Source organism: Mastacembelus armatus, chromosome 16, assembly GCF_900324485.2.
Source record: "Mastacembelus armatus chromosome 16, fMasArm1.2, whole genome shotgun sequence".
Lineage (NCBI taxonomy): Eukaryota > Metazoa > Chordata > Actinopteri > Synbranchiformes > Mastacembelidae > Mastacembelus > Mastacembelus armatus.
In genome coordinates, this window is record NC_046648.1 from 12,859,770 (window position 1) to 12,886,155 (window position 26,386).

General features: G+C 39.2%; 1 protein-coding gene across 4 annotated transcripts; it reads left to right on the forward strand.

The window, feature by feature from the left end:
- Window positions 1-5,876: 5,876 nt before the first annotated feature.
- lyplal1 (lysophospholipase like 1) lies at window positions 5,877-18,299 on the forward strand. Of its 4 annotated transcripts, none has more exons than XM_026293957.1 (6): window positions 5,889-5,973; window positions 7,343-7,548; window positions 7,830-7,929; window positions 11,849-12,073; window positions 12,746-12,861; window positions 17,843-18,299. In XM_026293957.1, the coding sequence occupies exons 3-6, from the start codon at window positions 7,866-7,868 to the stop codon at window positions 18,080-18,082; spliced, it is 645 nt and encodes a 214-aa protein (XP_026149742.1). In that variant the 5' UTR covers window positions 5,889-5,973; window positions 7,343-7,548; window positions 7,830-7,865; the 3' UTR covers window positions 18,083-18,299. The 4 variants fall into 4 exon arrangements, with proteins under 4 accessions (XP_026149741.1, XP_026149740.1, XP_026149742.1 ...); XM_026293958.1 differs by having other exon boundaries at window positions 11,904-12,073; XM_026293956.1 differs by lacking the exon at window positions 7,343-7,548 and having other exon boundaries at window positions 5,877-5,973.
- The last annotated feature ends 8,087 nt before the right edge of the window (window positions 18,300-26,386 follow it).

The following is a 26,386-nucleotide window of genomic DNA, read 5'->3' on the forward strand; positions in this document are numbered from 1 at the left end:
TCCACTGGGTTGACCCCTTTTGAACTTCAAACAGGGAGACCTTTTCCAGGGCCCCACACCACTACCCCAGTAACCACAGTAGAGAATGAGGATCTGTCAGCCAAAGCATATTTTAACTTTCTGCAAGCTCTCGTTTCAGCTTTCTCTCATCAGGAGGCGGACCAGCAGGGCGACGGAACACAAACTTCACCTGACGCCAACTGGGTGCTGCTGAAGTGATAAAAGGAAGTGGTCAGAGCCACGGTGGACAGGACCCTATCAGGTGACGGAGAGAACATCCCACGCAGTGAGGTTAAAGGGGAAAGGAGATACCTGGTACCACTGGTCGCAGTGTGCACCAGGAGAAACGCCTTCCAGATCTCTGACCAAGGTCCAGGAAGGTCCAACATACCTCTCGGTTGAGGCAGAGAAGGACCCTCCTCAGAAAGGGGCAGAATAATCCCCGGGGAGCGAGTCAGGTACTGAGGTAGTCCACCCTCAGTCCGAAGAAAGAAGAAGCCGTCCGAAAAGGGACGGGGTGAGAAAGAGCACCCCTCTCCGACAAGGGGCGTGCCAAGCCTCCAGCCGACGAATCAGAGCGCAGAGGGAGGCAGCCTCAAGGGATTGTTAGTTGTGTTTTTGTGTGGTAGTTTTAGCTGTTGATTTATTTAGTTTATTGTGTATGTTTAGCCATTATTAGATAGTTTAGTTAACAATTGGGGAGTTAAAGCGAAGATGTTTGGATTTGGGAAGGTATTGGGGGTCCTTATGACCCTGACTGTAATGATTGTTGTTTTGTGTTTGGTCTGTATTTGTAGGCATACTCATCACATGTGGGTGCTGCTGCATTCCCTGTATGAGATCCCTGGCGCTTCGGGTAATTTCATCCACCATAGAGAAGCAGGACCCGAAGGTCCTCATGCCTTTATTGGCTACTGATCTTCAAGATGTATACGGTGGTGGTCCCATACTGAGGCATATTGATATGTGATCTCCTAGGGGAGATCAAAAGAGGGATATCAAATTTTGACATTTACATAGTAGAAAAACAAAATGAAAACATGTATGAGACAGCAGCTTCAATATAAATACAGTTAAGAAATCTATCCAAACCACAGGTATTTTTCAGATGTCATCTTTAGATTTTTTCATATGACTGTAAAAACATAATTAGTATAACATAACTAGTGTGACTACTGTTTCAGTGTATCAAATCGCTGAATACAGTTTTCTTTAATATGCGGGACCTTACTGTCGAGTCATCACCAACGCCGGTAATCTGCAGCTACAGACAGGTAGGAATAAGCCAGAAAGACAGAGGCAGAAAAATATAAATTAAAAAGACAAAATATTGACTTTTCTTTAGTTACAGAGATCTAAATTCTTGCAGCTAATTTCAATCATATTTTTGACAGAATTAAATAAAAATTTATTTGAGGAAATGTATGCTGGACTATGTATTTCATGTTGTGAAAGATTATTGTGATGGAAGTCTTTGTCTGTCTAAACTTGTAAGTAATAAAATTAGCTACATTTTATCTACATCCATGAGTTGCAGCCACCGCGAGCTGCGCTGCTCCATGACGTCACTGTACATTAACGGTTTTCAGTTAGAGTCACTAATGCTAACTGAAAACCGTTTTTTATATATATATTAACTGATTTCAACAACGTCGTGACATACAGCAGTAAACCGTGTCTCTGAATCACAGAACATATGGACCCTGTGGTGTCCTGCTCTGCCAAGATATCTTTAGCGTCACATTAAGTTTTTGTTTCGCTCCGTATTCAGTTGCTACGGCTAAAGTTAGCTTAGTGACAATATATTAGCAACGGCAAACAATTGGAGCTAACAAAGTCTCTACAAAGCCGAGAAATGAAATCATGTAACCCTCCTTAACTTGAATTTTAACCGTTAAAACAAGTGTAGGCGACGCTCTTTACAGACTCACTGTTACTAACCAGAAAAAACTAGAACATGAAAACAGGGAACTTAAGGAACATGGGCACATGAACCAAAGGGACAAGACAACATGAGGGAAAGGGGACAAGACATGAAGGTCTGGGTCACACACACATCAGACTATAAGAGAACAAATTTCAAAGGCACGAAGGTCTGGGTCACACGCGCATTTCAGCTCTTTGAAGGGCTGCACTAAATTTCATCCTTCAGCTTTTTCAGCAATTTTCAGCATTGTTGGGCATATTGAAATATTCAGATTTTTTCAATTTTTTTGCCCCATTGAAATGAATGGAGAGAATGTTCAAATCCCCTTCAATTTTGTCCTCTTTCAGCTTTAATTGTGTCAGCATACTTTCACCTAGAAACACCATTCAAACTTTAAATGGGTGTGTATGAGAGCAGAATGTTCACAGCTAGAGTGGTGACATCATCACTAGAGTGGGAGAAGCTGTTAAACTTATTGAAAATTTTTCTCTCTAACTCACCGTCACGGCCGCAATTTTGCGTCTTCATACATCATCTTCTCAAAAGTAGTAGATTTTTGTCTTCTTTCAGGTAATGCTGTTATCATTTTGATAGGACCTACAGTTTTTCCAGCAGGTGGCCAAACCCACAGAGAGTGACTGCTCTAGCTCTCATTCACTCCCATTATAAAAGAGCTCCAGGATTTTCTGGGATTTCAGGATAGTTTTTCTGTAGTCCTCCATTTTGTGAGGTGAAGTTTTCTCATCTTCTCTATTCTGCTTGTGTAAAGTGCTGTGTCACTCCCCCTCCCACTCTGGGCTTAGGTCACCATAGAAACAGCTCACAAAGCGATAGCAGAGCTCAAAGCTCTCTGTGGTTGGTAATTAAGAATGACTGGCTGCCTTATGTCCACTGCTGTTACACATGGGGACCATTCTTAGCTATTTAGAGCAAGTGACTGTTTTAAATGTCAGCCATAGTGTCGTCTCCCAGCAGGCCATGTTCGGACTTTCACAATAAAAGTCTACAGTCATTAATAGGAAGATATTACATTTTTGTAAAATATAAGGAACATTCAAAATAAGGTCCTGATTCTAGTAAAAGGTCCCAAGAGTCTCCTGCAGCACTTTGTCTTTCAAAATAAAAGCCCTGAAACAGCAACTCAATATTAAAACGGACGTTGCCTATTGGCAAACAGCTTCAGGTAGTTAGGCCATTTTCAATATCAGCCATGGTATCTGCTACCAGGACATGGTCAGACTTTCACAATAAAAGTCTTCAGACATTTATGGGAAAATATTATATATTTGTAAATTAAAAGGAATATTCAAAATAAAGTCCAGATTCTTGTATAAGGTCTCATGAGTTTCCTGCAGCATTTTGTCCTTACAAAATAAAAGCCTTTATAGCATTTTCTCTAAATAAAACCCCTGAAACAGCAACATGATCTTAAAATGGTCATATACAGCTTCAGGCACCAATTGAGGTCATTTTTAATGTCAGCCATGGTGTTTGCTCCCAGGACATGGTGAGACTTTCACAATAAAAGTCTACAGTTATTTATAGGATGATATTACTATTATTATTATAGTAAAGTATAAGGAATATTCAAAATACAGTACAGATTCTGGTATAAGGTCCAGTGAGTCTCCTGTAGATCTTTGTCCTTTCAAAATAAAAGCCTTTTTATAGCATTTTCTCAAAATAAAAGCCCCCTCACTACAATTCATAGCTCTCGATTATTCCAACTACTACATCTCATTGGTAGGGTGTCTGCAGTGGCTACATGTCGCAGCTCATATCTGCTTAATGCATTTGGGTCGAGCCTATAAAACAGTGAATAGAACTTCTTCTCTATAACTCCACTTGTCCCCTTGTCCTCTACCTGTCCTGTTCTTCTGGGAAGATAGCTTTTTTGTTACTCCATGAACTCTGTGGTCACTTTTCTAGGTCTGGCTCAGCGCTCAGTTTTTCACATATACACCAATCAGCCATAACATTATGACCACCTGCCTAACACTATACACAGGAGTCAGTGAAGCAGTAGGTTGACACTCGTGTCACTCTACAGCTCACTGCACATCTTCTGTGAATGTTTGCTTTCATGGTTCTAATGTCAGGAAGACCAACACATTTGTCCACCATTCAGTGAAAAACATATCAAAAGGAATGAAAACTGCGATCACGAGGACAAGTTAGAGATCATTTTTTAAAACAAATTTAACATTCTCCCCACTCTAGTTATATCACCACTACAGCTATTATTTCAAACATTGCAACAAAGATTCAAACAAAATGGGATTTTTTGAAAAGTATAAATGAAATTTGACAGTTTAATTGACAGTAGGTTAACCTCGTCATCAGTGAGCCTTGGAATCCCATGACCCTGTCATCTGTTCACTGTTTGTCCTTCCTTAGACAACTTTTGGTCGGTACTAACCACTGCACACCGGGAACACCCAACAAGATCTGTAGTTTGGGAGATGCTCTGACACAACACTCTGGTGCCACAGTAACAAGATAATCATTATTAGTCACTTTATCTGTCAGCAGTCATAATGTTATGGCTGATCTGTGTATCTAACACCTTCTAACTCACTACATGTGCAGTGCAGCACTGATAATCTTAATTCAATTCAATTCAATTTTATTTGTATAGCACCAAATCACAATACAAATCATTTCAAGGCACTTTACAAAAACTAAAAACCCAACAAATCCCTTATGAGCAAGCACTTGGCGACAGTGGAGAGGAAAAAACTCCCTTTAACGGAAGAAAAAAACCTCCAGCAGAACCGGGCTCAGTTTGGGCGGCCATCTGAAAGGAAGGGAGGGGAGGGTTAGGGTAGGGGAGCTCAGTGCACTGATGGTCCTCAGGCAGTCTAGGCCTATAGCAGCATAACTAAGGGATGGTTCAGGGTAGCCTGAAGCCAGCCGTAACTATACGCTTTGTCAAAGAGGAAGGTTTTAAGTCTAGCCTTGAAAGTACAGAGAGTGTCTGCCTCCTGAACCCAGACTGGGAGCTGGGTGAGAATGAGTGTTTGGTGTCAGCTTACCACTGGTGTTACACCTGTTATGACCCTAGGGGTCATTATGTGTTATTAGATATGGTAACACACCATATCTGTGATTTTAAGATTCTGAGACATATAACAATGCAATATGTTCATCTATTGCATATATACAATCGGAGCAGGTTATTTAACTGATATTCACTTAATGATAATGTAGAATCAATACTATTTCACTGTTTTATATGCGCAGCTGCTGCCACTTAAAGCACATAACGTACTTTACACTATTTCCCATTCACCCATTGCAAACACACTCATATACCAATGGAAGAGCCATTAAGAGTGACTTGGGGTTCAGTGTCTTCCCCAAGGATATTTCAGAATGTGAATTAGGGAACCTGCAGACTGCAGAACAGAGGATGCCCTCGAATGGACACACTGTTCCCCAGAGAGCTGGAGAACTGTTGCCCTGGGGTAGTTCTCAGATGGACAGCCCACTGACTGAACAACCAGAGTTCAGGTGAATGACCATAGGACCAGACTGGAAAATAGAGACTTGCTTGGGAGTGATGCAGCATCTGAGAACAGTATGTACTAGTGTGAAGGCAATTTGTATCAAACCTGCAGAAATAACGGCAGAAAACATTTAGTTCATTCAGTTTAGGCCAAAACTGAGCCAAATTTGAAATGCTGAAGCAAAAGGTCTGGATACTATTGTGAATGAAAGAATTAAAATTTATTTTTGAAAACATTTTTCATTTTGTTTGTATGGGTTATTAAATATAGACCATTGGGAAAAGGACAAATCTATCCACTTCCAATTAAGAACAATACAACACAATAACGTGCAAAATGTGAATGTTTCTACATCTGAATACCTTTTGAAGTCACTGTATATAGATGGATAGACGTGTTCTAACAACCTGAAAATCTCGCGAGTTTTAGACAGTTATTCCCCTATAGCTGCTATGGCTGCCATGAGGACGCTTCAGATTTGTGGCGTTTCTCCGACGGGAAAACACTCTGCCTCGGTTATCTTTCTGCACGGTTCAGGTGCTCACTGATCTCTTTTATTTTCGTGGTTACTTTCGCCCGTGATTTTCTGTCAATTAGTTGATGCAGAAAATATTTCTGATGGCACTTTATCGGTCTTCCGTTTTCCTACGCGGTTATTGTGCCAGGTGTGGTTTCTTGCATAATGTGGAAAGTTGCTTTGCCAAATTCAGAAATGGACTCTGACATGTGAGCCGTGTTCTTTAACCTACCAGATGTTTTGAATGCTTTGTGGAAGGAGAAGCAAAAATATTCCACAAGTTGTTCATTTAAACTCCAAACAGTTTAAAAGTCAAAATAACTTTGCTTTGAAAAGTGGTGGTCGTCACTAGAACGTAATATCAAATCGATCTTGACATAAGCATTGTCGTGCCAAAGTAGTTATCCCCGACAGGAATTGTATCCCCTGCCGCGGGAGTGCGCATGCATTCAGAGTGAAGGTGGACCTGGGTTATTAGGCTTGAATTTTAGCTAAGCTAACGAAAAAACAGTAACACTTGGATTCTTTAGTCATCGTATTGAATATAGTTCTTTTTCTGCACGATGTTTTCTAATGTGTCTTTTAATTTGTTTATCTTTCTGTCGAAAGTTATTCTAGCCATTGTCAGCGTTATGTCAGGCTGCAGCCTATTTTACGTGTTTGTCGAGCTTCTCCAATGCACTGAGATTGTGAGGTCACTGTTTGGAAGCTACATTCAAACACGTTGTGATCTGATCTTTCTTTCAATAGAATATACTGAATCAAACAGCCTGCACGTTAAACAGCTACAATAAAATCGAGTTCGACAGGAAGTGTAAACAAGCCTACAAGAAACACATCACATTGTCAACAACAATTGTTTGTATAACCGACTTTTAAATGCAAAATAAATTGAGATCTAGTTTTGGATACTGTTATGAATTACTCAGAATGATCACAACGATCATGTTATTGCATAATATGACGTTACAGGGGGATACAAATTATTTCAGATGCAGTTTCCCACCTGACATAAATTGTATCCCCCCTCCATGATGTCAAATGATACTCAAACATCCTGAATGTTATTCTTTACACATTTCTGATCATGCTCCATAATACTGGGGACTTTGGACAACTGTCCTTCACTATGGCTAAAGTTACAGGGGGATACAATTTATGTCAGGTGGATTATTTGCATCTGAAATAATTTGTATCTCCCTGTAACGTCATATTATGCAATAACGTGAGCTGATGGGTCCCCCTTTCTGAAAGCTGTGTCTCTGGTCTTTAGCAAGAAGCAAACCTCTCCTGTCATCCATGGTCTCTGATTGGAGTGCACAGTGATTGTTTTCATAGTTGTTACAGCGTCCATGCACTTTTTGATTTAATCCATAACTGCTCCTGTAGATCTGTGTTCATTTAGGGTGGCTGCCTCCCTGAACACATTCCAGTCTGTGGTTTCCAAACAGTCCTGTAAGGCTGCGATGCTGTCCTCTGACCAAACTCTCAACTCTCTTAACTGGTCTCACCAGTTTCACCCAAGGTCTATAAGCAGGTATTAGCATGACAGAGATGTGGTCAAAGGAGCCCAGATGGGAGAGGAGGGTTGCCAGGTATGCTCCCTTAGAAGTAGTGTATGCCTTAACCAGTGTTTTTCCCTCCAGTTGCAAAGTTTGTGTGTTGATAGAACCATGGTAGGACTGTCTTTAAATTGCTGTGATTAAAGTCACTTACAGATGGCATCATGCAGTTCGCTAAGGGCCTCTTTAGTATTAACACTGGGAGGGATGTACACAGCCACAATAGATAAGATAAGCTATGCTTTATTCATATATGTACGGTAATATTATTATTTTTTTAATTAATTAAGATTTTGTATTGTCTCCATGTTTAGGTGACTCAGGGCAGGGACTGAGAGCCTGGGTTCGAGATGTTATGGTACCAGATCTGGCCTTCAGCCATATTAGGGTTATTTACCCCACAGCTCCAGCTAGGTAGGTGCATTAAATCAAATACTGAACATGCTGATGCTCAGTCATTAGCTTCAGAAGACCCACTTAAATTTGCATGTGTGATTTAGTCTAGCTGAAAGCTTAGGCCTGTGCTTAATTTTTTTTTTATTATTCATGGGTACCATTAGCTTCCACAGTTCAAATAAAATCAATATAAACAATTATACAAGAATACACTAAAAGTGACATAATCATGCAAATAAAATGTAAAATAAACATCTGTAGACTCATGGGTACATATGTGTACTATATGGGTACACTTTATCAAACATGATCACAGTGTACAATCAGTTAGTGGTCATATTTGTATTTTAAATACCTCCTAACCTTTTTCTTAAAATTCTAAATACTTTTCTGTTGTTCAATATAGACTGATAATTCATTCCATACCTTAAAAGATCTGTAAGAACATTAGCGTCCTAAAAATGTAATTTTAGGCCGAGGAAGCACTAAATTAAGTTGACAGCTGAGTCTGATGAATGTGAATTTGATTTGAATGTGCCAAATCACTTAAAATTTGTAGTTTCCAAAAATAGAACTTGCCACAAAACAATTAATATACTGAGTAGTATAGTTTTAGAATCCAAGATTATCTATTATGCATGTTAATAATACTAATATATTAGCAGTGGATCAAATAATTGAGCAGTATTCAAGATGCGACAAGGCTAATGAATGAATTCCTTTTTCCATGGTGAAGTGACATTACCCGCGCATTGTCTGCTAACAGAAATAGCTGTTCAGATTTTTTTAACAATATAATCAGTATGCTCTGGCCAAGCTAAATGTTGATCAGGCATGACTCCCAGCAACTTGAACTGATTGACTTGATCAGTTATATGATTGTTAATTGTCATAGGCCTTTCAATCATTGTCATTCTACTTCCAGTGATCATTGTTTTTGTCTTAGAAACTTTTAAAACCATTTAATTTTTCCAACCCAATCATAAATAATTTGCAGCTCAGAACTCAACACGAGTTCTGAGCTCAACAGTGAGCTGAATAAAACATTGTAGAATCATTAGCATACATTACAATGGAAGACCTTTGTAAAGCATAAGGCAGATCATTGATGAAATTTCTTTTTTTTTTTAAAAAGTGTACCTGAGCAGCTACCCTGAGGAACACCACAATACACTCTACTCCCATCTGAAAAAGCAACCATAATAGTTTCTGTTTTGGTTCTTATCTAATAAATATCTTCTTATCCATACAAGAGTACTAGGTGAAAAACATATCGTTTAAGCTTGAAAACCAACAAAGAATGATTAATAACATGAAAAGCAGCACTAAAATAAAAAAATATAACAACAATTAATTTACTATTATTGAGTTCTTTATACCAATAATCTGTCAGGTAAAGGAGAGCAGTACTGGTGGAGTAACCAGGTCTATAAGCATATTTTAGGAATAGGAATAACCTTTGACTAATTTCCACTGAAATGGAAAGATCTCACTTATAAGACTTCTATTTAACATGTGACACATGGGATGAGATATATAACTATAAGCCAATTTAACTAGTCAATCAATATTATCTATACCAGGAGAACCATCATCAGACAAACTTAATAAAGATAAAAAACAGTTCAACCTTACTAACACTGATTGTGGGAAAATTTGAACATTGTTTATTGTTTGTAATGTTTTTTATGAGTGAACTTAACAGGGAATGATCACGCTTGTTCATGTTGGATGTTGGCAATTCAATTCTCCAAAATATATTGATTAAAGTATCTGGCAACATCCAGTGCTTTTGAAATAGAATAACAATTAAGCTCAATGTTTACATTAGGAAAACAGATTATTGCATTTAGTACTTTCAATTGCCTCCTAGTGTCATTGTTTACCTCATCAGGTTTTAGCTGTTCATTTTTTTTCTGTTTATTCAACTTCTATTGTGTGCAGAGCCTGACTTATCAACTTTAATTTTTGCAGTATCTCTCTCAGACATTAACAGTCTTAACTCATTGATGTTTATCAGCCAAATGGCAGAAAATGTCCAAAAACATAGATAAAGCAACCTCAGCATTAGGTTCACTACATATATCTTGCAAAGATATGTTCTTTAAATCATTAATAAAACAATCATGATTTAAAAGATCTTCTGAGACTAATTCTTTGCTTAAAACTGGACACTGTTATCTTCCTGGTAAAGACAATTAAATTGTAATTAAATTTAATTGACACAAAGCTCACGAACATTTGTATAAATATGGTCAAGTGTCTCTGAAGCCCTATAATTTCTGACTCAGGTAACATGAGGTCAAACCTTACCCTAGCTGAAATTCTATTTTGTACAAACAAAGCTACACCACCTCCAAACCTGTTCCTTTGCCTTCTATACAAACAATACCCTTCTATATTTAGTTCTATTTTGATTCCAAGTTGTAAAAATACCCAGATTTGTTAAGCTTCTAGCTTTGAAAAACAAAACAAAACAAACATGGCAGACTGATTTAGTCAGTGAAACAGCTGCAAATGCAGTATTTACAGGAAAGAACTTACAAAAAAAGGGAAATGACAAGTACATTGTAGCTACTATCTGTCATGTTAAAGAAAGAGCTCCTATGTTTTAATTACATGAAAAGGATGAGTGCTTGGTGTCAGACTACCACTGGTGTTACACCATATTTGTGACAGTTAATATTCTGAGACATATAGGAATGCAACATATTCATTTATTAAGCATGTAAAACCTGAGCATGTTATTTAACTGATATTCACAGAATGATAATGTAGAATCAACATTATTTCGTTGTTTTTACATGTGCAGCTACTGCACAGTTCCAGTGTAGTTACCAAAATACACAATTGAATGTGCTGAAAAATGGGTGGTCATACCAACATAAATCTTCAGGGCCCAATGACAAGGCCACTCTCCAACCCGTACATATCCTAAATGTGGTAGCATATTATATCCTATATTGTTTCTGCACTCTCTTCACTAATCTGAACTAATTGTGACAGTAATTCTCACAACACTTCCTTTGGACAAAATACACAAGCACTATAGAGCTTCAGCGTGTCTGTGAAAGTGCAGGCAAGTCTACAGGGTCATCAGGTGGGTTACCCTCTCAATAATTGGGCCAACGACACCAAGAAGGCTCAGTAGTGTGTATCAGCGTCCCTCTTCTTTTCCTGCATCCACACTGCAACATTCTCAGACAAACTAGTCTAGAGATTGCTGTTGTATTGAACAGCCCACCTGATGGCATAAAAAAAACAGAGAATACCAACAGCCAGACTTTACTTATCCTTGCCCCACTGACACACTTTTCTTCTCTCTCAGAGAATAAGCTTGCTGCACTGTTGGCATATTCCTTACTGCCTGCTGTAGGCTCTGTCCAGTTAAGCCCAATTCACTAAACAGAGAAAACTTTCCAACAAACCCTCTTACAACCTACTTCCACTAGGTGGGCCTTAACTTTCCAGCCACACTGCTCAGCCTCAATAGCTACATGTTTCCTCCCACAAAAATTCTACATAATGTGGTATAATCTAATTCTCTCCTACTGACAAATGTTTGTTTTTTTTTTAAACTGAACACAGCTGTGTTTTTAATAACAAAACAGTATGGAACTGTTGGAATATCAACTGGTCACATGCTACCAAACAGAGCAGCAGCCCTCTATATGTTATCCTTTGTTTGTAATGACAACATGTCTTTAAAACAATGAGCAGTAGTATGGATACACAACAGGTTGCAAAACCACTTCTTTCACATAGCAAGAAAAATTGTCACAGAACTGTAATGTATTTGGGTTTTTTTCATACTTCATGATGTTAAATTTTCCTGACATTTACTAGTCAAAGTCCAGGAAGTCTGTACACATCTATACCAAAAATACAAGTATTCATTAATAATGGAATCATGGAATAATAATGAATCCATGAATAGGTTTGCCTGTGATGAAGCTGCAGCTGACATCTAACACTCCTCTTGATGCCATCAGGCCGTACACACCCATGAGAGGGGCTATATCTACTGTCTGGTTTGACCGTTACAAGATCTCACCACACTGCCCAGAGCACCTAGAGTCCATAGATGTCATGTGCAATACCTTAGGATCCATCATTCAGGACGAAGTTGCTGCTGGAATCCCCAAAAACCGTATAGTCATTGGTATGGATTTTGTACAGATTTTGTTTGCCGTCTCATCCCGATTTATGTTCGCTCCATATCATCTGTTGGAATGCAGCAGTCTTATTTGTGCTTGTAGTGAGTTATCATTGATTCATATAAATACCTTCGTGGAAAACCCAGTTTAAATCTTAGATCACATTTCGTTATCTACATTTAATCACTATGATTTTTCTATTTATGTCAGAAGAAGCATGCTCAGGTTCTGTGTCATTATGTTTGATATCACACACTTCCATTTTCTTAACTGTTTTTATTTTGTTCACTGCATCTTGATTCAATTTGCAGTTGCAACAGCCCATTCATACTCTCTCGATTTTATCTCTTCCTACACCTCTTATGCTTATTCTCCTTAATTCCTCAACTATGTAACTGGGTGATTGGTACTTCTCAGCTGTATGTTTGGCCAAATGCACCCAGATGTGTGACATTAAAGAGTCATGAACACCTTCAAAAATATCAATCTGTTTTTTAAGTGAAATATTTTCCAAATTATAAAATGCTCTTAGAAAATTACTCATATGTTACTCATATGGAGATGATTGGGTTTTTTATACTATACTGTATTAATACTGACTTACATTGAAAAGTGTCTTAGTTTAGTGTCCAGTTGTTGCTGCAATTAATATTTTCTCTTCTTATACCTAATCAAAGGGGGGTTCTCAATGGGCGGGGCCATGGCTCTCCACCTGGCATGTCGGTACCATCCTGACGTAGCAGGAGTTTTTGCACTGTCCACCTTTCTCAACAAGGATTCTGTTGCTTTTCAGGTACATCAGCAGCAATCATCCATCCATTTACCACATATTCTCGTGCATCCAGGGTTACAGGGGGCTGGAGCCTACCCTAGCTGACATTAGGCAAGAGGCAGGGTACACCCTGGATAGATCACCAGTCTTTTTCAGGGCTGACACATTGTGTCTGTGAGGCACTGCAGTGCCCTCAGCAGCAATAATTTTATAGATGATCTAATTTAAACAAGTTTTGAAATAAAGAAAAGGCTTTCTAGAAGGCAGGAAAACACTGACTAATATAGTTTAAAAAATGATTAGCTTTAAAACAGTACACATATGAAACATATACTCACTGGCCACTATTATTAGGTACACCTGTTCAGTTGCTTAACACAAATAGAATTGTCAATAGAATGACTTTGAATGTGGCACGGTTGTTGATGCCAGATGGGGTTGTCTGAGTATTTCAGACACTGTTGATTTTCTGGAATTTTCACACACAACCATCTCTAGGGCTTACAGGGAATGGTGCAAAAAAGAGAAAATATCCAGTGAGTGGCAGTTGTGTGGACAAAAATGCCTTGTTGATGTCAGAGGTCCATGGAGAATGGGCACACTGGTTCGAGATGGTAGAAAGGCCACAGTAACTCAAATAACCATGCACAACACGGAAAACCTTGAAGCAGGCGGTCTACAGCAGCAGAAGACCACACCAAGTACCACTCCTGTCAGCTAAGAACAGGAAACTGAGACTACAATTCACACAGGCTCATCAAAGTTGGACATTTAGAAGATTGGAAAAACGTTGCCTGGTCTGATGAGTCTCGATTTCAGCTGCAACAGATGGTTGAATGAATGCCAGGAAGAATTAAGTCAGTTCTGAAGGCAAAAGGGGTTCCAACCCAGTACTAGCAAGGTGTACTAATAAAGTGGCCGGTGAGTGTATGTGATGTGTTAAATGGACTACTAACTAGTCCATTTAACACATTACATAGTAGATGCAAAAGCACTGCTCCTTTAAAGCTACACTAATCAATATTTTTATATAGACAGTCTATTAGTTCACTATGTGAAATGTGGCTTGTGCCTCTTGAAGTGTTGAACCCAAAGAATTTTTTCACTAACTGAAATTCCCCTCAGCCCTACAGAGGTCTTTTATTTTATAGCGCACTTCACTGTTTCAATTCTCTCTGTGTTCTCATCAACCTGATTTCCAGTAGCAGAGAGCTACGTTAAAAAAAAAAAAAAAATCTGATAATGCCATTATACATTACCTGCTCATCAGCCGTTCAAGCCACTGTCATTTTAACCACTGTGATGGTTTACTCTGATTAAAATTAAAACTGCTACCTTAACTGTTTTCTATATTGCCACTCTTTGTTAATAATAATTAACACTGCAGATTAGCAGAACCATGCTTTTTGCCAAGTTTACTGTCACAAAAGTAATTTCTCTCATACAGTTGTAGTGATTCAAAGTGTCACTGCCGTGGTAAGTTGCCACTTGTCATGCACAGCATGTGTTACACTATAAAGTCAATAGGTGACGCTCAGCTTACACTCACGTTTGTGCATGCACAAACCATACTGTTGCACATATTATGAATTTGTGCTTAGAAACTGAAAAATAGAAAAAGCCCTGTGACCAGGGTTTGCTGTTAACTTGGATTATTGTGTGTAGATCTTTGTCCTCATGAAGTCAAGCGAAAATTTCCAATCAGCCAATCCTCTTCCCTAAATCACTCAATTCAACTAAACTGTAATACAATGTTTACAATAAGTAATTAGCAGAAACATTGTTCAAACACATACAATGTAAGGCAGACAAGCTACAGCCAAATTTCATCAGAACGAGCTGTTCCCATATTCGAGATGGTCCCTATGCATGATCTCATTGTGGCTGCACAGAGACCAATTTTTCCAGCAGTGAGGACTCGGTTTGTTAAAGTTTAACTTGTAGCTTGCTCACTGTCTTACTTTTTTTTTAATGATTTTTTTTAGTGCACTGCCCTTGCATTCATTGCATGACCAACATGAAGTTTGTCAACTTATCAAGGGGTTTTGCTTAACCCTCCGGGGTCTAAGGATGCTTTGGGGCCCTGGACAGGTTTTGACATGCCCTGACATTTGTGCTTTTTTTCAGTTGGTTTTAAACATATTAATGACTAAAGCAGGAGTGTCAAACGGGTTTAATCTGGCCCACGAGATGATTTGAAGTTTAAATTAGCTGCAATTTTTCAATGAAAAAAACTGCTGTTCTAAATGTGTCCACTGGGTGTCACAATAGCAATTATGTTAAGCAGGCAAACTGTTTATACCGGGGCTGAGCAAGTAGGCCTATACCTGTCAGCTGGCCCGAAGCTAGCTGCCTTGTTGTTCTGCCTATTAAATCTTCTACTTTGAACATTACGCGCTTCAGTAGGTTTTACCTCCGTTTGTATGGTGTGGTGAGTTAGCTCAGGATTAAGATGTGGAAATGACGAATGAGGTATTCGATACTTAGAGTATTTTATTCAATCCCAGATAGGCTGTGACTTAAAGTTGTATGCCTTTGTGGATAGAGTAGATAGTAGATAGATATGAGACGAAGTTTAAGTTCCAATCACTGAGGCATTGTGTTCTTGAAATTGTTTCCTCAGAATTTTGAATTTGAAGTGTTTTGTAAAGAGCATTATTTGTGATGTGTTCAGAATGTGCATGTACTATTTTGGACTAAAGTAAAACAAAGGAAACAAATCTGAACTTGTTATTTTTAAGTTATTATGCCATGATTTTACTGGTCCGGCCCACTTGGGAATAGATTTTCCTCCATATGGCCCCTGACCTAAAATGAGTTTGACACCCCTGGACTAAAGTCTATAATCAGCACAAACTGAGCTACAATAATATGTGAGCAACATGTTCATACTTGATTGTGTTTTTGAGATCACACATGCAGGAAGGTGTGTCTGATCATGAATAGTCATGTGATTTACCCGCAAAGACAAAGACCTGCATAATGAGCTTTTCAGTCAGGAATGTGGCTGAGAGGGAATTAGTGCAATACAATGCAGATGCAAATGTTTGTCATCTGAGTCGTGTTTTTTCCTCTGAGGACAAAGTCAACTCTGTCGCTGTCTGGAACATACAAAGCGCTTCTTCACCCGCGTAGCGTGCCACCATCCAAACACACATAGAAAAAGTGAGTAAATTCTATCATGAAGTTTGACATATTATGTCATTTCTCGGAGGCGTGCACATAATTACTTTGCTCACCTCAGATTATTTCCATAATAATTCCGTAATAATTAATGTGGGATCACATTAGCTATAATGAGGTGAGACTGGAGAAACCGTGCAGCTCCTTATGTTCATACAAATTAAATAAAAAGAGATCATTAGTTTTCAACTTGAATTGTTTCATTTAAAAGAAGACATTTCAAGATTTCTTCTGATCCTCCTTGAGATGGTTCTGCTCCTTCATTGGAGTCCAGCTATGTTTAATTAAACTGATTGGACTTGATTAGGAAAGGCACACACCTGTCTATATAAGACCTTACAGCTTACAGTGCATGTCAGAGTAAATGAGAATCATGAGGTCGAAGGAACTGCCCAAGGAGCTCAGAGACAGAATTGTGGCAAGGCACAGATCTGGCCAGGGTTACAAAAGAATTTCTGCAGCACTCAAGGTTCCTAAGAGCACAGTGGCCTCCATAATCCTCAAATGGAAAAAGTTTGGGACGACCAGAACTCTTCCTAGACCTGGCCGTCCAGTCAAACTGAGCAATCGTGGGAGAAGAGCCTTGGTGAGAGAGGTAAAGAAGAACCCAAAGATCACTGTGGCTGAGCTCCAGAGATGCAGTAGGGAGATGGGAGAAAGTTCCACAAAGTCAACTATCACTGCAGCCCTCCACCACTCGGGGCTTTATGGCAGAGAGGCCCGACGGAAGCCTCTCCTCAGTGCAAGACACATGAAAGCCCGCATAGAGTTTGCCAAAAAACACATGAAGGACTCCCAGACTATGAGAAATAAGATTCTCTGGTCTGATGAGACCAAGATTGAACTTTTTGGCATTAATTCTAAGCGGTATGTGTGGAGAAAACCAGGCACTGCTCATCACCTGCCCAATACAATCCCTACAGTGAAACATGGTGGTGGGAGCATCATGTTGTGGGGGTGTTTTTCAGCTGCAGGGACAGGACGACTGGTTGCATTGAAGGAAAGATGAATGCAGCCAAGTACAGAGATATCCTGGAAGAAAACCTCTTCCAGAGTGCTCAGGACCTCAGACTGGGCAGAAGGTTCACCTTTCAACAGGACAATGACCCTAAGCACACAGCTAAAATAACAAAGGAGTGGCTTCGGAACAACTCTGTGACCGTTCTTGACTGGCCCAGCCAGAGCCCTGACCTAAACCCAATTGAGTATCTCTGGAGAGACCTGAAAATGGCTGTCCACCAACGTTCACCATCCAACCTGACATAACTGGAGAGGATCTGCAAGGAAGAATGGCAGAGGATCCCCAAATCCAGGTGTGAAAAACTTGTTGCATCATTCCCAAGAAGACTCATGGCTGTACTAGCGCAAAAGGGTGCTTCTACTCAATACTGAGCACAGGGTCTGAATACTTATGACCATGTGATATTTCAGTTTTTCTTTTTTAATAAATTTGCAAAATTTTCTACATTTCTGTTTTTTTTTCTGTCAAGATGGGGTGCTGAGTGTACATTAATGAGAAATAAAATGAACTTTTTTGATTTTGGCAAATGGCTGCAATGACACAAAGAGTGAAAAATTTAAAGGGGTCTCAATACTTTCCGTACCCACTGTATATGCATATTTCATATCCAATGAATACTGCTGACCAGTCCTGTGTTAATGAGTTTGTTTGCAAGTTAAAGTGGTGTTTATTCTTTGATTGCTGTACTTATTAATGTTAGTAATAGAATAAGACATTTACCTTTGAGCCGAAGTTCAAACAATATCAACATTTTGCTGCAGTATTGTTTTTGAATGTATTTATATTTTTTGTCTGAAGTCAGTGGAGGAGCAGATTAGAGCTGGACTCTCCCTTCCTGAGTTGTTCCAGTGCCATGGGACTAGTGATGACCTGGTGCTCCATCAGTGGGGAGAGGCCACATCAATGCTGCTGAAGAAGGCTGGCATGACTACAGCCTTTCACTCCTTCCAAGGTCTACACCACCAGCTCTCCCAGCCTGAGATGGAGTTGTTGAGAAGCTGGATCCTCAATAAACTTCCCCTCTCCACCTCCTCCTGACTCACTGCCTTGTCAAACTAACAAAATTTGTGATTTGGGACCATAATTTCTGAGGAAGTTTCCTAGAAAAAAAAAAAAAAAGTAATTTGATACTAGTTATTAGCCACTGTGGATTTCCTGTGGAATTTTCTTAAAACAACTGCTCCATTTAAACTTGGGTTGAAATATAAGTCATTGTTATTAATGTATTATCTTAAAAAAAAAAGTACCTCCCAGATTAACTGAAATATGAGTCTGTTTTTAAGATATGTAGTGTGTATAGTGTGTAAACAAAAAACCCAACAAATCCCTTATGAACAAGCACTTGGCAACAGTGGAAATGAAAAACGCACTTTAACAGAAGTGTGTTTGTTTCACAAAAAGAAGGGCCAGATTAGGCCACCTATCATTTTTTGAGTTATTTGTGTGTTGGGAAATGACTAATTGTGACAGCAGCTCATGAAGTGGTCAGTGTCTGTGATTGTCTTTGGACTCAGGTTTGAGATCCCTATGCTACTGAACAGGAATACTCGTGAAGTAACTGCCACCCAATTTTATATGTTTTTTTTAAATATATAATTTTTTAAATATATAGCCTCGAGTGTTTCAGTTTTCATGGGGACCACTGTTGCCTTCACCTTCCACATCTTTTTGAGCTCTTCTTTCAGCCCTTGGTATTTAACTTTAACGTTATTGTCCAATTTGTCTTTGGTTCACCAGCACATACATACATACCCAACATGCAGGGATTAAAAAACAAATTATGTACATGAGTAAAAATGTAATTAAATACAGATGAAAAAGGATAAACTGATAAAAGAAAACAGAACAACCACATAATGGATCATACAATATTCAAAAGTGCAGAGTGGTGTATATACATGTTCATATCTGCTCATTTAATAAACTGACATAGGGGCATTTTAAAACGTCAACCTCAGGGCATCAAATTAAATTTTGAAAAAGTATGCTCACTAGAAATGGACTGAGCTTTCCTGCACATAGCTGTGTGATAAAATAATTCAATTCAGTTTTATTTGAATAGCACCAAATCACAATTCAATTATCTCAAGGCACTTTACAAAAAAGAAAAAAGCCCAACAAATCCCTTGACCAATCAATGACCAATGATATTCCATGCTGTTTTAACAATTGTATTCAGTTTCTTCCTGTTTACCACAGCCAGGAACCCAAACCAGACAGTGATGTTAAATACCAGAACACTTTGAATCATTTTCTGATATTGCTATCACTTGGGATTGCTACATCTATCACTACAGCCTTGTTCTTCTGTTTTTCCACCACTACTATGTCCAGTTACCCATTACCAGATTGTCAGTCTGTAGCTGGAAGTCCCAGAGGATCATTCCCATTTTGACCTCAGGACCTCCAGCCCCGACTCGGCACAGATGTTTCTGTACACTATGCCAATCACTTGGTTGTGGTGTTCCATGTACACTCTGCCTGCTAGTATCTTACATCCTGCTGTTATGTGCTGGATTGTCTCTGAATTGGCAGGGTTTTACAGGCACCAGCAAGTCAAAATATTATCTAAAGCATGAGTCTAATTATTCATACGTTAAATCAAATTATCTACGGTATAATCATTGGAAACAAAAAGAAGATGAAGTGATATAATGAGATAAAAGATATCAATAATATACATAAGGCATCACAACCAGAGAGGCAAAGCTGCAGGTCAGGCATCAGCTGGAGTGAAGCAGGTGGGCTGGACATGGTTAATAAGGCTGTTAACTTTGAGGGTAAATACACATTTAAATTCATAAAAGTAAGGCACTCAGTTGATGAATTCAAATGGTTACATGCATTAAATGTTGAAAACTGAACTGTATTATTTTGCAGGTAAACTAGCAGTTTAGCTGTTCAGCTGTAGCATACTGTTCCTAAAGTTTAAAAACAAATCTGCTAAAGTCAGGTGGGATTGTCCATATAGTCTATATGTCCCCCTCTGAGTTTCATTCTAGTCTCAGTCACTGATTACTTTCGGCTATGTGAGAGAGAAAGAATACTACTGTTGAGAAGCTAGCAGCAACCCACCCATTCAACACCCCCTCTTTATCCCTCAGTCATCTCTTCTCTGTCCCTTCCCCACTTACCTGTCCATCCGTCAGTGAAGTTAGGTGAGCAAAATAAGCTGACAAGTTTCAGAATGCTGCCTAATTCCATATTTCCTAGAAATACCTTCTTTTTCAGTATTAGCACATTTGCAATCCAGCGTCCCAGTCTGTGAGTAAGTACCCTGTTGGTCAGATGATGATGTACTTCTAGGCCTATGTGTCAGGGGGAAGGAATGCTAATCTGGACTGAAAGACTGAAATTTTTGTCTGCCAGTTTGTACTGCATACTGCTTTCCATATGAAGCCACTCCAGAGTGGCTGAGCTATGGAAGGAATTCCCAGCTAAGAGACTATCAGGGCTATATTCACCTGCAACTGCAGGCTGCAAGCCTTTAAGTCAGTAGTGGAGTGGTCTGTAGTGGTGATGGAACCAACTTATACATACTATAATATAAAGCATTTTAGCAGCGGAGTTCTAAGGTTAAGAAATGCAAGTAGTTAAACCATTCAACAGTTAACCTCCAGGTTATTTGGAAGTGAGAATGTAGGTGAAGAGTAAAATAATTACTTTATAATTTTTATATCAGCTGCAGCAGCAGGCTCTGAAGGAATAATTCCTAATCACATGGGAGCTGAAGACAGCCAGTCAACAGTAATCACTGACTGCTGGACCAACCTGTTGTTCAAAGATTTTTTCAGTTCTCTGTAAATACTCTCCAACATAAATCAAATGCAAGGCTTTGTTATGAAGACATTAAAACAATATAGTTGGATAATCCTAGGGGCAGCACACAAACACCTTTATGAGCCTCCATGTTGAATTTGGTTCATTCAAAAATTATACCATTTTGTTGGTTGTCTTCCGTTTTCTTCCACATCTCTCTGGTTTTGCCAGGCATTGGAGATCATTTTAGCTGAACAGCCTATAATTTTTTCACCTCTTTATAGGTTTTCCCCTCTCCAATCAACTTTTTAATCAAAGTACGCTGTTCTTCTGAACAATGTCTTGAACGACCCATTTTCCTCAGGCTTTCAAATGTGTGTTCAACAAGTGCTGGCTTCATCCTTAAATAGGGGCCACCTGATTCACACCTGTTTTTTCACAAAATTGATGACCTCACTGATTGCAAGCCACACTGCTATTTTTTTGAACACACCCCTTTCAACTAATTGCCCAATTGCACAGCCTTAAGAGAGTGCATATCATGAATGCTGGGTCTTGTTTGTTTTCTGAGAAACTACTGCACCTACTGGTAACTTGTTTGCCATGTAGCAATAAAAAATATACTAAAACCTGTATTATTCTGGTTAGTCACATTGTACTGCTATTATTTTGAACAATACTGTACATGTGAGGAGGGAGGAGAGGAAGAGAGGTGGGAGAGGTGCGAGGAACAAAAGTTAGGTGTAAATACATGAAACAAAGGATTAAATAAACACAGGTGAACCCAATCATAACTAATGAACATAAAATTACCTAAGACTTGCATAAGCGCTACAGGAAACTCCAAAACCAAAATAAAAGTCCATACAGGAAACCAAAAACTCACCCCATGATAGAAATGTAAGATGAAATGAAATAAACTTTATTCATCCCCAAAGGGAAATTCAGGCACTCTTGTTAATTAATAAGTCAGTAGTAAATGGTCTTATACCAGTTTTCTACACTCAACTGCATTCAAGGCACTTTTACACTATTTGTCCATTCATTCACACACCGGTGGAACAGCTCAGTGTCTTGCAAAGTACCAACACTCGCGACCTGCTCTATCTCCTGAGCCACAGCTGCCCCTAGTAATGAAAGTAGTCAGTCATCATCTTCCATTAGCTAAGGTGTTGTGTTGCCTGATGGCAGTGGGTATGAAGGATCTCCTGTAATGTTCAGTTCTGCAGCACAATGAGGTGAGTCGTCCACTGCAGCTGCTTCTCTTATCCAAATGGGTTGGTGTAAAAGAATGTAGAGGGTTGGTGTGTCAAAAATAATGTTTTAAGCACATTATCTTAGTTCACACTGTGCATATTCTTACATAAAGTTACAAATGCAGTTTTGTTCCAGCATAGCAAAACTAATAATAAATAAGTGAATAAATTCAGCCAAATACAAATCCCTTCCTGATCAAGCTCATTCATACGTTAAAGACCTCATAGTACCATATTATTCCGATAGAGCACTTCGCTCTCAGAGTGCAGGTCTACTTGTGGTTCCCAGAGTTTCCAAAAGTAGAATGGGAGGCAGAGCCTTTAGCTATCAAGCTCTTCTCCTGTGGAACCAGCTCCCAGTCTGGGTTCAGGAGGCAGACACTCTTCTGTACTTTCGACTTAAAACCTTCCTTTATGACAAAACGTATAGTTAGGGCTGGCTTCAGGTAACCCTGAACCATCCCTTAGTTATGCTGCTATAGGCCTAGACTGCCCGGGGACCATAAGTGCACTGAGCTCCCCTACCTCAACCCTCCCCTCCCTTCCTTTCACCTGTCCTCCTCTCCTCCCTCCTCACATGTATATTCCACCATTGAATGTCACTAACTTAGTGCTCTCTCTCTCTCCCCTAGTTTGTGCTCTTTCCCTCTCTTTCTGTCCTCTCTCTTTGTACCTTCTGCAGGTGTCCCTGGTCCTGGAGCTGTCTCCATTGGTGCACTGAGCTCCCCTACCCTATCCTAGCCTAACCCTCCCTTCCCTTCCCCTCTCCTCCCCCCTCATATATATATTCCACCATTGAATGTCACTAACTTTGTACTCTCCCTCTCTCTCTGTACCTTCTGCAGATACAGGAGCTGTATATTGCTGATGTGCCCTTACTGGCCCCACCAACCTGCAGTATCTATTTGTTGTTTATTATTGCTGTTCTTTTCTCTCTCCTCTATCTACTCACCCCAAAAGGTTAAGGCAGTGGCCGCCCAAACTGAGCCTGGTTCTGCTGGAGGTTTTTTCTTCCATTAAAGGGAGTTTTTGCTCTCCAGTGTCGACACGTGCTTGCTCATAAGGGATTTGTTGGGTTTTGTCTTTTCTATAAAGTGACTTGAGATGACTGAATTGTGATTTGGTGCTATACAAATAAAACTGAAAAAAATGAATTGAATTGAATTGGATTGGACCTTTTATTTCCACTTTGTGGTTTATATTAACCTCTTACTCCCCTGGGAATAAAACAAAGAGGACCTCATAGGATTAGGTAATGTGCTGCATAGCATTAAGAAGAGCACTTCAGTGAGGCTAACAGAAAAAATGCTTCACTCTCCTGGGGAGGATTAGAGCAGTTGAAAAGGCCATGCAGTCCACTGAGTATACAGCCCCAAAGACAAAGTTTTAGTCTTAGTATGTGATTTGTGGAAAATTGCCAAAAGAAAAAAAAATGGCCTTATCCTTTAAGCTATCAAATATGACTGCTGAGGTTTCAAACTTACTTCACAGCTTCACCATTCTAGTACATTCATCAGGCACACAGTGCCACCTGTTGGAAACAGTTACAACAGTAAATGATCAGGCTGATTCCTGCATATGCATATGCTTGCTTACACAACCTATTTAACTTGAATTGAAATCTTTCAAACTTGAAATCATTCTGAATTTTTGGAGAGGTATTACTCAGTTACTTTTGATCTAAATAATTATAATTCAGTGTGTTAAAGCACCATCGGAGTCTGCTAATTCTTCCTCCATTCATGTCTTAAGGGTCTAATTAAATTAGTACACAAAACAAAACCAACAGCTCTCCATAAACTGAGCTGGTGGGCTTTAAAAGACATTGAACCCCAAAAAAGACAAATACAGAAATTTGTTATACCTATTTGAATGATATTATTTTACAAGGCAAAACAGACTGGAGACTGGCAATCCTCAACAATCAAAGTGGCACACTATTGTGAAGTGGAAGGAAAATTATAAATGGTTGTCAAAATTTTACAAATAAAAATCTGAAAAGTGTGGCGTTCATTTGTTTTCAACCCCCCTGTGTCAATACATTGTAGAACTACCTTTCGCTGCAATTACTGCAGGTAGGTATGTCCCTACCACTTTTGCACATCTAGAGAGTAAAATTTTGCCCATTCTTCTTTGCAAAACAGTTCAAGCTCAGTCAGATTGGATGGAGAGCATCTGTGAACAGTACTTTGCAAGTCTTGCCACAGATCCTCAATTTGGATTTAGATCTGGACTTTGACTGGGACATTCTAATACATGAATATCCATCCATCCATCCTCTATTCCAGCTTATTCCTTAACCAGTGTCACGGGGATCTGCTGGAGCCTATCCCAGCTCTCTTTTCAGGTGGAAGGCAGGGGTACACCCTGGACAGGTCATCAGTCCATCACAGGGCCACATATAGACACACAACCACATTCACTCCTACGGGCAATTTAGAGTCACCAATCAACCTAACATGCATGTTTTTTTTTGGACTGTGGGAGGAAACCAACATGCAAACTTCACACAGAAAGGCTGGGTTGCAAACCCATGACCTTCTTGCTGTGAGGCAACAGTGCTAACCACTCATCCACCATGCTGATATATGAATATGCTTTGATCTAAACCATTCCATTTAAGCTCTGGCTGTATGTATATAGCATGCTGATATATGAATATGCTTTGATTTAAACCATTCCATTTAAGCTCTGGCTGTATGTATAGGGTCGCTGTCCTGCTGGAATGTGAACCTCCACCCTAAGCAAATTTTGATCTCATTTGACCAGAGCACCTTCTTCAACATATTTGCTGTGTCCCCAACATGACTTGTTGCAAACTGCAAACAGGACTTTTCATGGCTTTCTTCTTGCCACTTATCCATAAAGGCCAGATTCGTGGAGTGCACAACTAATAGTTGTCCTGTGGACAGATTCTCCCACCTGAGCTGTGGATCTCTGCAGCTCCTCCAGAGTTAGCATGGGCCTCTTGGTTGCTTCTTCAATTATTGCTCTCCTTGTCTAGCCTGTCAGTTTAGGTGGCTGAACATGTTTGCAGTTGTGCCATACTCTTTCCATTTTCAGATGAGGGATTGAACAGTGCTCCATGATATATTCAAAGCTTGGGATATTTCTTTATAACTTAACCCTGCTTTAAAACTCCTCCACAACTTTATCCCTGACCTGTCTGGTGTGTTCCTTGGACTTCATGATGCTGTTTGTTCACTAATGTTCTCTAACAAACCTCTGAGGACTCCACAGAACAGCTGTATTTATACCGAGATTAAACTACACATAGGTCGACTCTATTTACTAATTAGGTGACTTTGAAGGTAATTGGTTCCCTGGATTTTAGTTAGGGGTATCAGAGTAAAGGGGGCTGAATACAAATGCATGCCACACTTTTCAGATTTTTATTTGTAAAAATTTTTGAAAACCATTTATCATTTTTGTTAGAGAAATTAAAATGTTACCATCAAGTTTGTTAATCCGCTTTACTTTAATGTAAGTCAAAAACACTGTTGAGTAGGGCCTGTTACCTCTGGTCTCTTCCTAAGGTCGGTCTGTTCTGACCTTCACTTTCTCATAAGACACTTAGTATCGAAACCCAGATGTTTTGCAGTTTCATGGGAAACTGCCTCCTCTTTCTTCTTTTATCACGACTGTTTGTATCATACTATTAAAATGATGTGCTGCCCAGCTTAGAGCCAGTGATCCTCATGCTGTACCAAGGTGCTTTGTGACTGTTACTCCTTGCAAGTAAAACTTCTATATAATCTTACCGAAGTTCGTCCTCTGAGTCTATTTGTTAAAGAATTTACCTAACAATTTTCCTTCCACTTAATTATGTGCCATTTTGTGTTGGTCATGTTTATGTATCACATAAAATCACAATAAAATGCATTCGTTTGTGATTGTAACATGACAAAACGTGGAAAAGTTCAAGGGGTATGAATATTTTTGCAAGGCACTGTACATTTCACATCTATCAAAACTGGGAGATGCTAGTAGCAGCTCAACCATATTTATGGGCATGACAGCATTCATCAAATGCCATGATACAATTACAATCACCCACTTAGCTTTATGGGAGCTTAATTTGATGTTGTGGGGGAGAGCAGTACATCCTATAAAATAATTGTACTTTATTACTTGGGCTACACATATTTTTTTTTATTATCAACTGTTGATAATAGAACTGTAATCAAGTCATTTCTCAGATCTGGGAACACAGTAATGTCACTACAAGTCTGACAGGTGAAGAAAAAAAACCTATCTCACTCAAACACTTGTGTCTTTGATTAGCTGTGACATCACAGATGGTCTGTGGGGAGAATGTAAATCTTCT